Below are 15,699 nucleotides of genomic sequence, written 5' to 3' on the forward strand. Positions count from 1 at the left end.
AGATTTCTATTTGCTTCCTCTCCTTGTATTTCAACTTTGCTTATGGCAAATGGGCTTCAAAGCTTTCCATTACTTTGCCAAGGATTCCAAATAACTCTCCTCAATCTCATATTGCTTTGGTGATCAAAAAGCTATCAAAACACCAAAACTTAAGACAATTTGATTAGAATTGATTGCAAAGGGGCCTTAACATGTTAATTGGGTTAAAAGACAATAACTACTACTCAAAAGTGTTTAAAAGGATTAATTACAAGCTATCAAATAACACTTTTTGAGTAGTAATCAACTGAGTGTACCCATAATTGTCCTCTGAGTCCCATCATAAGCTCTAACAGTCTGTGTAGAAGCCCTAAAATCGACTGGCGAAAACCCAAGTGCAATAGCAGTAACCAATGGACAGACGTTCAGGGCAGAACCATTGTCCAGTAGAACAGACGACACCCGACGGCCTGAACAAACAACACCAATGAATAAGGGTCGAACATGATTTGATCCCTCTGGTGGCAAGTCATCATCAGAAAACACTATACATGTAGCTTTATCAGCTGTCAACATGTGAATAAGCCCCTCTGGGATAGTAGCAGTGTCAACCCTAATCTGGCCAAGGGCTCTGACCAATGCATCTCTGTGTGTACTAGATGAGGCCAAAAGGCTCCAAATAGATATGCGAGCTTGAGTAGTGCGCAGCTGGCGTAATATCTCATCATCTTCCCTCTGAACCTCTTCTCTGGCAACTATACCAGCAAATGGCCTGTCAACGGGTGGAGGTTGTGCTACCCTTCCACTCCGTGTAACTATCTGAACATCTCTGTGAGGGGGCTTATATTCCTTTGGGAACAAAATGAAGGGTGTCATAGGTGGCACATGCTGTAAATATACTGGTGATATTGGAGGCGGCCCATAAATCTTGTCCGGGGTCAAACTGAATGGCCTGGGGATCTGCTGTCTAGGTATATATCCAACAAAATCTGACTCCTCATATAGACTGATCGGCTGAGGAGCCTCTCCATCCCAACCCATCATAAATATCTCATCCCCTGCAAACTCAATCAAATGTACCCCTTTCGGGGGTGGAGGTACTACCCTAGTGTCATGAGTAGGTAGCGGGTCTGTGGCTACACCCGGGCGCCCCAAATCAACCAAGCCCTGATCAATCAAATCCTGAATGGCATGTCTCAGTGCTGAACAACTGTCTGTATCATGGCCTACTCTCTGATGGTATGCACAGTGAAGATCTGTCCTGAATCTTGGGGAGGTAGGCTGTAATGGTGGTCTAGGCGGTAGTGGGGCAATTAGTCCTCCCTCAACCAATCTCTGAAAAGCTTGGCTCAGTGGCATCCTAAGCTGTGTGAACTGTCTAACCGACCTCGGTGGAGGCGGTGCTCTATACTGATGATAGAATTGCATAGGTGGCCTCTGGGGTGCCTGTGTAGCATATACCGGCTATGGTGGTGGGTACAGATAAGTAGTCCCTACCGGCCTAATGGGAGCAACTGGTCTGTACCGATCATGCTGTATCATTTGATAAGGAGTGCCTAAAAACTGACTCTGAAACGGAGGACAATGTGCAGACCTGTGTCCTGTCATGCCAATAGGACCAACATCTGAGGGCCTGGATCCTAATCCCGACTTCTTCCCCTTTGAGTCTGAATGGGAAGAATCTGCCCATAAACCTCTAGATATACCCTCCTCAATGCCATAGAGGGCCTGCACTAACGAGCCAAAGTCTGTCTAAGGGAAGCCCATGAGATGCTTAGCAAAGCGAGACTGAAGGCTACGCATAATCATAGTGATCTGATCGCGCTCTGAAGGTCTATCAATAATATGTGCTATCTTCTCCTTCCAACGGGAAATGAATGAAGTGACTGACTCATCCGGCCCCTGTCTGAGGGCCTCTAGCTCCCTCCGGGATACATCCACTACAGTATTGAAAGAATACTGTCTGATAAACTCTTGTCCCAAATCAGCCCATGTCCTACGTCTCGAAGGGTCCAATGAGGCAAACCAACGTTGAGCAGCACCACTCAGTGACAGAGGGAATAACATAATCATCTATGCCTCATCTAGTCTATGCCCGCGCATAACAGTGCTATACAACTGCAAGTGAATACAGGGACACCCTATCCCCGTGTATCTCTCAATGTCCGGCATGCGGAACTCAACAAGCAAAGCTGCTGCTGGCAGATCATCATATCCATCCCAACTCATAATCCCATCAGAAACATGTAGTGATCTCATCCTTTGCTTAATTCTATCAATACGAGCATGGGTGTCATCAACAATCTGGGTAGGTGCCACAACAGAATGCGGCGTAGTCTCAGTTCGGCCGTGCAACACAAATGCTCCAGCCTGGGGAGCTGACTGAACTAGTAGTGGTGGAACTATGTAGTCCTGCTGTATAGTAGGTCCAGATGGCTCAGGTGGTGGTGGTGGTGGTATGGTAGAGTCATGCGGGGTGCTTCCCGGAATCGGTAATGGTTAGGCCTGGTGCCCATCAATCCTCTTACCCAATCCTAAGATAGTGTCCCTAAGTGACGCCATGGTATCGGTAATCTCAGCCAACTGGTCAACAGTAGCGTACTGAGGGTCCATATCTCGATGATCTAGTATCTGCTCTAACTGGTTGTGTGGATCTGATCCTCTAACCAGTCTATCTCCAATCCGAATCCAAGCTCGGGAACCCAGGTTGATCTCAATCAATAATCCTATAAAAGGAAAGGGGTACGCCAGTGATTACTACCCAAAAAGTGCTATTTCATAGCTTATAATAAACTCTTTTAAAACACTTTTGAGTAGTAGTTATCACCTTTTTACCCAGTTAACATATTAAGGACCTTTGCAAGCAATTCTAATCAAACTGTGTTAAGTTTTGGTGTTTTGATAGCTTTTTGATCACCAAAGCAATCTGAGATTGAGGAGAGTTCTTTGGAATCCTTGGAAAAGATGTCCGGATAGGGCGTCCGGACACACCATTGGAGAGCGGCGGAACGTGGGCTGTAGTAAGGCTTGCTCACTCATTTTAGTCAATGTTTCCATCCGGACAACATGTTCGGATAGCATTTGTGCCGCCTTTCCGCTTGGGGAATCCGGATAGCATTGCACCGCCTTTCCGATGGGGGATCCGGATGGAGTTTATCCGGATAGCCTTACGCACTCCGTGTCATCTGGGAGAGGGGTCCCTACACCTTGCACACGCAGATGGTCCCCCTTGCGTAGCATAGCTCAGTCCACCCGAAAAGGAATTCTGTGCGCCGACATTTTACATCCGGATATCTCATAGCCGGATGGGAGAGGAGGATGTTTCAACTTCTCCGGTCAGACATATCCGGATCCATTGGTAGCACCTACCCGGTCAGACATGCACAGCTAAGGTGTTCTCCTAAAGCTTCCTGATATTCACGACCGACTTCTTTAGATATTTCAGACCGACATGTTGAGATATTTTGGGATATTTTGCTTTAGATATTTGTTGTCTAAATTCCCAAAGTCTCCTTGTAATCCGCCTATCATAAGATTCCTTAGTTTTTAAGCAAGGAAAAGGGTGAATAATCTCATATATATAGTTTGTAATTTTCTTTACAAAGACATCATCTATCATCTATGATATGATCTATTATGTAATGAGTTGAAAAAAGGAAATATATTTTAGAGAGCACTTGCTCTGTTTTTCCTTGATATATTTGTTTTCTCGTTAGTTTTCTTTCTTGCCAAACAAGCTCTGAGGAAGTTTCCTCAGAGAATGGGTGGCTAGACTTTTAGTTCCTTGGAGTTAAGGTAGCCGGGAAAGGTTCCAAGTGCATGAATTAGTAGCTTTATGGTTTCAACCATGAATGAAAAGAAAGTGTGATCCTTTAATGATTTCTATGTTTTTAGTTAACTTAAAACACCTTCAAGTCATTTGAGCCAACACTTGGTAAGGCCAGTGATCTCCGTCCATGGAGATGCACTTGTTTATCTCTTGCGAGCTTTTGGGAAGTGACTTGGAGGTAGGATTTTCTAGAATTTCCAACACTTGGTAAGCTTTTGGACTCCAAGGAGACATCCATTAGTTATCTCTTGCGAGCTTGAGAAAGGAAGTCCAAAGTTAAAGATCACCTTGAATGGAAAATGCTAGGTGAGAGGCACGAGCCATTGCAAGTTGCATCAGTGAGAGGGAATTAGAGTTGAAATCCATTTAAAGGGTACCTCTGTACAGCACCGGTTAGAGAATTGAATATATGTTAATTCTCTACTGCGAGGAAATGAACCAAATGACCCGAGCTCTGTTTTTGCATAAGAAATCTCCCCAGTGAACCTAAACCTCCAAGGAATGTTTTTCTTCATAAGTAATTTCCATTACTTTCTTTTTGGTTAGTTTAAGACTAAACCCTTTTCACTCAAACATCTTTATGTTTTCTTTTAAAGCTAACCTTGAAATGAAGAAGCACCAATTTACTTTGAATTGGTATCAGTTTTGAGTTGAAAACCCTTCCTAGTGAATGATCCTAGAGCCACTATGCTATAATAGCTTTGTCTTTGCTACCCTAGTTCATGGTGTAATAGGTTATAAATTTTGTTGATTACTCTCTCAATCAAAGAGCACCAGCTGGATATGAATCCGCTGAGACACCAATTGGGAAAACGAATTAAATGGCGCCGTTGCCGAGGAAGGTGCCAACTTCATATTGATATTATTTCAGGGTACTTGTGGTTTTCATCACAAGTTTGGTGAATTTTCCTTCATTTTACTAACTCTTTAAGTTGTTTCTTTTACTTGTTTATATTCTAGCATAATTTTTAATTTAGTTTTAGTTAATCGAACTCTTTTTGGTAGTTTTGTTTTTGTTTTCCTCTGTTTTTGTTTTTCTTTCTTTGATATAGTTGATACTAGTTGTGTATGCCAAAGTGGATACGAGATTGTGGAGGAAGGTTTGTTAAACTTGAAACACCTCATAACAAGGAGTTGGAAGTAATCTTGAACATCATGGAAACTACACCTGAGGATCAGCATAGTCACCATGATCATCAGGACAATCCCAATGAATTCAGATCGATGAGGGACCGTATGCATCCACCTCGTATGAGTGCACCATCATGTATAGTGCCCCCTACAGAGCAGCTAGTGATCAGACCCCATATTGTGCCACTTCTGCCAACTTTCCATGGAATGGAAAGTGAGAATCCCTATGCCCATATAAAGGAATTTGAAGATGTTTGTAATACATTCCGAGAGGGAGGAGCTTCTATCGACCTGATGAGGCTTAAACTATTTCCTTTTACTTTAAAGGATAAGGCCAAGATCTGGCTTAATTCTTCAAGGCCAAGGAGTATCCGTTCTTGGACTGATTTACAAGCTAAATTCCTCAAGAAGTTTTTTCCTACTCACAGAACAAATAGCTTGAAAAGGCAAATTTCAAACTTCTCAGCTAAAGAGAATGAGAAATTCTATGAGTGTTGGGAAAGATACATAGAAGCCATTAATGCTTGTCCTCACCATGGCTTTGATACATGGTTGTTGGTGAGTTATTTCTATGATGGGATGTCTTCCTGATGCGACTCATGGTAGCTTAGCTTTAAAGGCGTATCAACAAAATTTATACCTTAAATACTATTACTAAAGTAGCCAAGCTACTATAGCATAGTGGTTCTAGGATCGTTCACTGGGAAGGGTTTTCGCAAACACAAGTGATATTCAAATTAGGAAAATAGGTGATTTTCTTATGGATGTTAGCTTTAAAAGAAAATGAAAATGTTTTAGAGAGATTTAAACTAATCTAAGCTAACATTAAAGACTAAAATGAAAGGGTGTAAAAATAAGTTTCTCAAAGATAGGATAACTATGCTCTAACTCTTATGCAAATTGGAAATCTCAGGATAGGCTCCTCGCGTTGGGGTTGCAACTATGGTGATGCTTGCTTCCCGAACCGGTATAGATTTAGCAAATCAAGTTTTAATCCTTTAAAATGGAAAAACAGATGGTAGTGGATTTCATCAATGGTTATTCACCTTAGACTTCCTTTGAATGGCTCGTAAGAGATAACTAATGGTCTAAAGCCAAAAGCTTACCAAATATTGGCAACTCAAAGTCATTCCAGGTGATAAACTCACCTTTCAATGGCCATTGAAATCGGTTCTAACGGATTAATGCAAAACTTGGAATTGAAAACCTCACCTTCCAATAGCTCGTAGGAGATAACTAATGGATAGAAATCCAAAAGCTTATCAAGTATTGGCCGTTGGAAGTTGTCCAAAGGAAATAAAAACCAAAATTTACATTAATGAACCATTAATGAAAAACGACTACCTTACCTTCCGGGTGCGAGAAATTTCCATGGGATTGCATCCAAGCCATCACATAACATCCATACTTTGAGAAACTTAAAGGTTTTAGTCAATCATCCTCTGAGGAAAAGTCCTCAGAGGCTGTTTGGCTACTAAGAAAATGAGAAAGAAAAGAGAAAAGAAGAAAATCAGAGCTTTATATTTCTAAGCTAATGTACAGAGGATCGATCTCCCAAAATCCTATCTATCCCCAATCCCCTTCCGTTTGGAGGTGTTGTGCACCTCTATATATAGCAAAATTACAAGATAAAGCCTTATGATGGCTGAATACAAGGTTACAAAAGGAATTTACATGAAAAAATATCAAGCTAAAAATATCTGGGAAGTCGGTGGTGCGTGCGTGGAGAAACAGATGAGATTTGGCATTTTCGCAATGTGAGTTTCTCCTTGCGAAAATTTCGCAATGTTGCGAAATGGCAAAATTTCGCATCGTGAGGAAAATCCCCTTGCGAAATTTCACAAGGAGAAATTCACCTTGCGAAATTTGCGCAAGGTTTGATGCAGTTGTCTTCCGAAGGACATATCTTCCTCATTTCAGCTCCAAATTGTACACGGTTTGAAGCGTTGGATTCTTGACTTCCTGAGATTTGAAATGGTATATAGTATGTAGAAAATGGACTTCGGGAAGTGCCCCAAAAGTGCGAAAGAAGACTGCAGCTACTGTCCTTTGTTTTCCTCTTCTCCATTGTTCTTGTTTGTGCTCGTGTTTCCACTTGAAATTCAAGCCTGTAAACTTCCAAAATCCTTGCTTTAACTTGTCCAAGTAGCTCTTCCATCATTTGGCATGCTTGAATTGATTCATAAGCTGATAAAAACATGTAAACTTGCCACAAAATGGTTAAAACCAATTACTAAGGACCTTAATGAATTAATTGGGTTAAATGAATATGATTACTACACAAAGGTGCTTAAAACCATTATAATTAGGTCTACAAAATAGCACTTTTTGGTAGTAATCACTTCCTCAATGAAGCAACTCCTCGAAACAATGTGTGGAGGGGATTTCATGAGTAAGAATCCTGAGGAAGCTATGGATTTCTTGAGTTATGTAGCTGAAGCCTCAAAGGGATGGGATGAACCGAACAGAGGAGAAGTGGGAAAGATGAAGTCTCAACCAAATGCTCTTCATGCTAAGGCTGGGATGTACACCTTGAATGAAGATGTGGAAATGAAAGCAAAATTTGCAACTATGACAAGAAGATTGGAGGAGCTAGAACTGAAAAAGATGAATGAAGTGCAGGTTGTTGCTGAAACACCAGTGCAAGTAAAGCCATGTTCGATTTTTCAATCTTATGAACACTTGGTGGAGGAGTGCCCTATAATTCCAGTTGCTAGAGAAATGTTTGGAAAACAAGCAAATGTCATTGGACAATTCAAGCCCAATAGCAATGCTTCATATGGTAATACTTACAACTCAATTTGGAGGAATCATCCAAATTTTTCATGGAAGCCAAGAGCACCTCAGTACCAACAGCCAGCTCAATCATCTCAACCATCTCAACAAGCTTCAAGTCTTGAACAAGCAATAGTGAATCTTAGCAAGGTTGTGGGAGATTTTGTTGGAGAACAGAAATCCATCAATGCTCAGCTCAGTCAAAGAATTGACAGTGTAGAGAATACTTTGAATAAAAGGATTGATGGGATGCAAAATGACTTATCTCAGAAGATAGATAATCTCCAATACTCAATCTCAAGGCTCACTAATTTAAACACAGTACAGGAGAAGGGTAGATTTCCTTCTCAACCTCACCAAAACCCCAAGGGTATCCACGACGTGGAAACTCATGAGGGAGAATCTTCACAGGTGAGAGATGTTAAAGCCTCGATCACTCTAAGGAGTGGTAAAAAGGTTGAGTCACCAACACCCAAGCCATATGCGGAAGAGAAGGAAGAAGAAGGGACAAAGAAGAGGGAGGAAATGAAAGGAAAGAAGAAAGATAACAGTGAAGAGAAGAAGGACCGTGATTCAACAAATAATGCAAATCCGGAGAAAGAGCTTATTAAGGAAGAATTGATGAAGAAACGCACATCTCCACCTTTTCCTCAAGCTTTGCATGGGAAAAAGGGGATAAAAAATGCATCAGAAATCCTTGAAGTATTGAGCCAAGTGAAGGTCAACATTCCATTGCTGGATATGATTAAGCAAGTTCCATCATATGCAAAGTTCCTAAAGGACCCGTGTACTATCAAAAGAGGGTTGAATGTGAATAAGAAAGCCTTCTTGACTGAACAAGTAAGTGTCGTCATACAATGCAAATCTCCTTTGAAGTACAAAGATCCGGGATGTCCTACCATTTCAGTTATGATTGGAGGAAAGGTAGTGGAAAAAGCTTTGCTAGATTTGGGAGCAAGTGTGAATTTGCTACCATACTCTGTTTATCAGCAATTGGGACTTGGTGAATTAAAGCCAACATCAATCACCCTATCTTTAGTTGATAGGTCAGTGAAAATTCCAAGGGGGATAATTGAGGATGTTTTAGTTCAAGTTGATAATTTCTACTATCCAGTAGATTTTGTTGTTCTTGATACTGATCCCTTAATTAAGGAAGCTAATTCTATTCCTATCATCCTTGGAAGACCATTCCTTGCTACTTCAAATGCAATTATAAATTGTAGGAATGGACTGATGCAACTCACTTTTGGCAACATGACACTTGAGCTTAATATCTTTCATATGTCAAAGAAGCTGACTACTCCGGAAGAAGAAGAAGGTCCAGAAGAGGAATGCGTTATTAATACTCTAGTCGAGGAGCATTGTGATCAGAATATGCAAGACAAGTTGAATGAAAGTCTTGAGGATCTTGATGAAGGGTTGTCTGAACCCGCTGATGTGCTTGCTACTCTACAAGGCTGGAGGAGGAAAGAAGAGATCCTACCTCTACTCAATAAAGAGGAGGGACAAGATGATGTAAAAGAAGAATTCCCGAAGCTTAATTTGAAACATCTGCCCATGGAGTTAAAATATACGTACCTGGAAGAAAATAACCAATGTCCTGTTGTTATATCTTCATTTCTTACCAATCATCAGGAAAATTCTCTACTTGAAGTTCTTAAGAGATGCAAGAAAGCAATAGGATGGAAAATATATGACTTGAAAGGAATCGGTCCTTTGGTTTGTACACATCACATATATATGGAGGAATAAGCTAAACCAATTCGTCAACCTCAAAGAAGATTGAATCCTCATCTACAAGAAGTGGTGCGAACTGAGGTACTGAAGCTACTCCAAGCGGGTATTATTTATCCCATATCTGACAGCCCTTGGGTGAGTCCTACTCAAGTGGTACCAAAGAAGTTAGGTATTACTGTGGTTCAGAATGAAAAATGAGAAGAAATTGCTACACGCCTCACTTCAGGCTGGAGGGTGTGTATTGATTACAGGAAATTGAATGCTGTGACAAGGAAATATCATTTTCCACTCCCATTTATTGATCAGGTGCTGGAAAGAGTCTCTGGCCATCCTTTCTATTATTTCTTGGACGGGTACTCAGGGTATTTCCAAATTGAAATTGATGTTGAAGATCAAGAGAAGACAACTTTCACATGTCCGTTTGGAACATACGCCTACAGAAGAATGTCGTTTGGTTTATGCAATGCACCTGCAACATTCCAAAAATGTATGCTTAGTATCTTCAGTGATATGGTGGAGCGAATTATGGAGGTTTTCATGGATGATATCACCGTATATGGAGGTACATTTGAAGAATGTTTAGTAAATTTGGAAGCGGTTCTTAAAAGATGCATTGAAAAAGACTTGGTGCTCAACTAGGAGAAATGCCATTTTATGGTACGTCAAGGAATTGTCCTTGGTCATATCATCTCCGAGAGAGGCATTGAAGTTGATAAAGCAAAGGTGGAACTTATTGCCAAATTGCCATCCCCAACCACTGTAAAAGGAGTAAGGCAATTCCTTGGCCATGCAGGGTTCTACAGGAGGTTTATACAAGACTTCTCTAAGCTGTCAAGGCATCTTTGTGAACTTTTAGCCAAGGATGCTTAGTTTGTCTGGGATGAAAGATGTCAAAAGAGTTTTGATCAATTGAAGCAGTTTTTAACAACTGCTCTAATAGTAAGGGTTCCTAACTGGCAATTACCCTTTGAAGTAATGTGTGATGCCAGTGACTTTGCTATAGGAGTTGTACTTGGCCAAAGAGAAGATGGGAAGCCCTATGTGATCTACTATGCAAGCAAAACATTGAACGAGGCTCAAAGAAACTACACAACTACAGAGAAAGAATTGTTAGCTGTGGTGTTTGCCTTAGATAAGTTTCGTGCTTATTTGGTGGGGTCTTTCATCATTATTTTCACCGACCATTCAGCCTTAAAGTATTTATTGACAAAGCAAGATGCAAAAGCAAGGTTGATTAGATGGATTCTTTTGTTGCAAGAGTTTAATCTCCAAATCAGAGACAAGAAAGGGGTGGAGAATGTGGTAGCTGACCACCTTTCAAGGTTAGCTATAGCACATAATTCCCATGTATTACCTATTAATGATGACTTTCCTGAGGAATCACTTATGTTGCTAGAGAAAGCTCCTTGGTATGCTCATATTGCTAACTATTTGGTTACTGGTGAAATTCCAAGTGAGTGGAAAGCGCAAGACAGAAAGCACTTCTTTGCAAAAATTCATGCTTATTATTGGGAAGAGCCCTTCCTTTTCAAGTATTGTGCAAATTAGATCATCAGAAAGTGTGTCCCTGAAGAAGAGCAACAAGGGATCCTCAGCCATTGCCATGAGAATGCCTGTGGAGGCCACTTTGCCTCTCAGAAAACAACCATGAAGGTTCTGCAATCAGGGTTTACTTGGCCATCGCTTTTTAAAGATTCCCACATCATGTGTAGAAGTTGTGATAGATGCCAAAGACTCGGGAAGCTTACAAGAAGAAACCAAATGCCCATGAACCCCATCCTTATAGTTGATCTTTTTTATGTTTGGGGTATTGACTTCATGGGACCTTTCCCAATGTCTTTTGGTAACTCCTATATATTGGTGGGGGTGGATTATGTTTCCAAATGGGTGGAGGCAATCCCTTGTAAACATAATGATCATAGGGTGGTTCTCAAATTTCTTAAAGAGAACATCTTCTCAAGATTTGGGGTGCCCAAGGCCATAATCAGTGATGGAGGTACTCATTTTTGCAACAAACCTTTTGAAGCCTTATTAGCCAAGTATGGAGTGAAGCATAAGGTAGCTACACCTTATCATCCTCAAACTTCCGGGCAAGTAGAGCTGGCCAACAGGGAAATAAAGAACATACTGATAAAAGTGGTGAGTACAAGCAGAAAAGATTGGTATATTAAGCTGCATGATTCGTTATGGGCATATAGAACAACTTATAAGACTATTCTTGGCATGTCTCCCTATCGTCTCATCTATGGCAAAGCATGCCACCTCCCTGTGGAAGTAGAATATAAAGCTTGGTGGGCAATCAAGAGGTTGAACATGGACTTGATTAGAGCTGGGGCAAAGAGATGCTTAGACCTGAATGAGATGGAGGAATTAAGAAATGATGCTTACATCAATTCCAAAGTTGCAAAACAGAGGATGAAGAAGTGGCATGATCAACTAATCTCCAACAAAGAATTGCAGAAAGGACAAAGAGTCCTACTCTATGACTTAAGGCTCCACATCTTTCCAGGGAAGCTCAAGTCAAGGTGGATAGGTCCTTTCATTATTCACCAAGTACATCTCAATGGAGTGGTGGAATTACTGAATTCCAATGGCATAGACACCTTCAAACTTAATGGTCATCGCCTCAAGCCATTCATTGAGCCGTTCCAGCCAGAAAAGGAGGAAATCAACCTCCTTGAGCCATAGAAATCCTAACCAGAGAAGGGTTAGATGGACTTGGTTTCACCAAAGTCCATAATTTTGTTAAATATGTTAATTTTTAAGTTTTGTAAATTATTTGATTGTAATTTTGGTCTTTAAATTATGTAAATTGTAACTAACTTAATATTTTTGAAATGATTAAAATCAGCAGGAACAGATTCTTGCCACTCAGGCCAGCACACTGCCATCCTGAGGCAAATTCACCATCAATTGGCAGTACATCAGCTCCTGAGCATGCCATTCCCGCCTCATCAGAAGCCTCCTACAGGAGAGATAGCTGAGCAATTATTTCCACAACATCACTTCATGTCTCTAAGGAGGTACCACTTCCTCCCTATTTTTTAATCGCTTTGATCACATTGAGGACAATGTTCCGCTTGGTTGGGGGGAGAAGAATTGAGGAAGGAAGTTTTTGTTGTAAATGCTAAGTTATTTTGGTAATTTAGTTGCTTTTTGCTTAATTTTAAAATTTTATAAGTTTTTTTATTCTACTCTCCATGGTTATTAAGGAAAAATTTTCAAAATGAAATGGGAGAAATTGAATTTTTGTTTTCTTACTTGACTTAGATTTTGTATTATGCATACTAAAGTGATGAATTGTTGAAGCTTCTATTGAATTCAACCTTAGTTCTTCCACTTTAAGCTATTCACACACTGTGCACAATAGATTCTGATTATAAGATGAAAAACTATTTCCCTCTTGACTTAGGAAAATTTTAGACTTGGTACCTTTGACCTCATTTTAATAGTGTTGGGACACCTTGTAAAAGACCAATGAGCCTTTGAAAAAAAGAAAGAAAGAAAGAAAAAAGTTTACTTGTCTTGAAACCCGAGCAAGGTCCGAGGGGTATATGGTGAAAATCTTTATAACCTGGTGCCCTAAGCCTTAATTGGTTGGGAGTCACCGACCTCAATGCTCGTTACAAGGGTGGATAGGTGGAGTTTAACATACTGTAGGTGCTTGGGTATTAAAATTCATTCTCAAAAGTCCGGGGTAAAATCCGAGGAGTTAGTGGTTGAAAAATCCTTAAAGCTTGATGCCCTAAACCTTGATTGGTTGGGAGTCATCGATGGACCCCCGTTACATGGACAATTTAGAAAATAACACCTTTAGCCTTGTACTCTTACAATGAAAAAAATTGTGAAAAAAGAGGTGCGTTCTTAGCCTATTGAAGGTTGATTAGTTTGCTAAGCTTTGAAAAAGAACTAGGTTTGGGGGGAGAGATTAGTTCAACATACTATATTCAGAAGCTAATAATTAACACTTAGATTTTTTGTGGAAGAGTAAGGTTTGACCATTTGGGAGTGGAAACTCTTTTAAAGATTAAATTTGTATAATGCCTTCTCTTTAAGAATTGTGATTAGACAAGTTATTTGATAACTCTTGTTGAAGTTTGAGTTTTATTTCTTTAATGTTCCATGTGAGAGTTAGATCATCATGCCACTTGAAAATTGTTTTTTGATCAGCATGATATTGTAAATTATAGTACTGTTTGTTGTTATTTTTCTCTCCTTCTTTGCTAAGGGACTAGCAATATGTCTGTTGGGGGGAGTGATTACTACCCAAAAAGTGTTATTTCATAGCTTATAATAAACTCTTTTAAAACACTTTTGAGTAGTAGTTATCACCTTTTAACCCAGTTAATATATTAAGGACCTTTGCAAGCAATTCTAATCAAATTGTGTTAAGTTTTGGTGTTTTGATAGCTTTTTGATCACCAAAGCAATCTGAGATTGAGGAGAGTTCTTTGGAATCCTTGGGAAAGATGTCCGGATAGGGCGTCCGGACACACCATTGGAGAGCGGCGGAACGTGGGCTGTAGTAAGGCTTGCTCACTCATTTTAGTCAATGTTTCCATCCGGACAACATGTTCGGATAGCATTTGCGCCGCCTTTCCGCTTGGGGAATCTGGATAGCATTGCACTGCCTTTCCGATGGGGGATCCGGATGGAGTTTATCCAGATAGCCTTGCGCACTCCATGTCATCTGGGAGAGGGGTCCCTACACCTTGCACACGCAGACGGTCCCCCTTGCGCAGCATAGCTCAGTCCACCCGGAGAGGAATTCTGTGCGCCGACATTTTACATCCGGATATCTCATAGCCGGATGGGAGAGGAGGACGTTTCAACTTCTCCGGTCAGACATATCCGGATCCATTGGTAGCACCTACTCGGTCAGACATGCACAACTAAGGTGTTCTCCTGAAGCTTCCTGATATTCACGACCGACTTCTTTAGATATTTCAGACCGACATGTTGAGATATTTTGCTTTAGATATTTGTTTTCTAAATTCCCAAAGTCTCCTTGTAATCCGCCTATCATAGGATTCCTTAGTCTTTAAGCAAGGAAAAGGGTGAATAATCTCATATATATAGTTTGTAATTTTCTTTACAAAGACATCATCTATCATCTATGATATGATCTATTATGTAATGAGTTGAAAAAAGGAAATATATTTTAGAGAGCACTTGCTCTGTTTTTCCTTGATATATTTGTTTTCTTGTTAGTTTTCTTTCTTGCCAAACAAGCTCTGAGGAAGTTTCCTCAAAGAATGGGTGGCTAGACTTTTAGTTCCTTGGAGTTAAGGTAGCCGGGAAAGGTTCCAAGTGCATGAATTAGTAGCTTTGTGGTTTCAACCATGAATGAAAAGAAAGTGTTATCATTTAATGATTTCTATGTTTTTAGTTAACTTAAAACACCTTCAAGTCATTTGAACCAACACTTGGTAAGGCCAGTGATCTCCGTCCATGGAGATGCACTTGTTTATCTTTTGCGAGCTTTTGGGAAGTGACTTGGAGGTAGGATTTTCTAGAATTGCCAACACTTGGTAAGCTTTTGGACTCCAAGGAGACATCCATTAGTTATCTCTTGCGAGCTTGAGAAGGGAAGTCCAAAGTTAAAGATCACCTTGAATGGCAAATGTTAGGTGAGAGGCACGAGTCATTGCAAGTTGCATCAGTGAGAGGGAATTAGAGTTGAAATCCATTTAAAGGGTACCTCTGTACAGCACCGGTTAAAGAATTGAATATATGTTAATTCTCTAATGCGAGGAAATGAACCAAATGACCGGAGCTCTGTTTTTGCATAAGAAATCTCCCCTGTGACCCTAAACCTCCAAGGAATGTTTTTCTTCATAAGTAATTTCCATTACTTTCTTTTTGGTTAGTTTAAGACTAAACCCTTTTCACTCAAACATCTTTATGTTTTCTTTTAAAGCTAACCTTGAAATGAAGAAGGACCAATTTACTTTGAATTGGTATCAGTTTTGAGTTGAAAACCCTTCCTAGTGAACAATCCTAGAGCCACTATGCTATAGTAGCTTTGTCTTTGCTACCCTAGTTCATGGTGTAATAGGTTATAAATTTTGTTGATTACTCTCTCAATCAAAGAGCACCAGCTGGATATGAATCCGCTGAGACACCAATTGGGAAAACGAATTAGTCCCCGTGACTATCAATCCTGACATCAAACTAGGAATGTATGACTAAAATCTTCCGAGAAAATGAACTGACATGTGATGTCAACAGCTAAACTGATATACGGT

At 40.3% G+C, this 15,699-nt stretch overlaps 1 protein-coding gene across 1 annotated transcript; it reads right to left on the bottom strand.

Annotated features, from left to right (window-relative positions):
* Positions 1 to 282: 282 nt before the first annotated feature.
* On the bottom strand, positions 283 to 2,052 carry LOC117923077. Its single transcript, XM_034841325.1, has 3 exons — positions 1,779 to 2,052; positions 1,477 to 1,727; positions 283 to 1,425 (listed from the first exon to the last, which is right to left on the bottom strand). Exons 1-3 carry the CDS (start codon positions 2,050 to 2,052, stop codon positions 283 to 285), a joined length of 1,668 nt encoding a protein of 555 aa, XP_034697216.1.
* Positions 2,053 to 15,699: the final 13,647 nt, after the last annotated feature.

Source organism: Vitis riparia, chromosome 10 (assembly GCF_004353265.1).
Source record: "Vitis riparia cultivar Riparia Gloire de Montpellier isolate 1030 chromosome 10, EGFV_Vit.rip_1.0, whole genome shotgun sequence".
In the NCBI taxonomy this organism is placed as follows: Eukaryota; Viridiplantae; Streptophyta; class Magnoliopsida; order Vitales; family Vitaceae; genus Vitis; species Vitis riparia.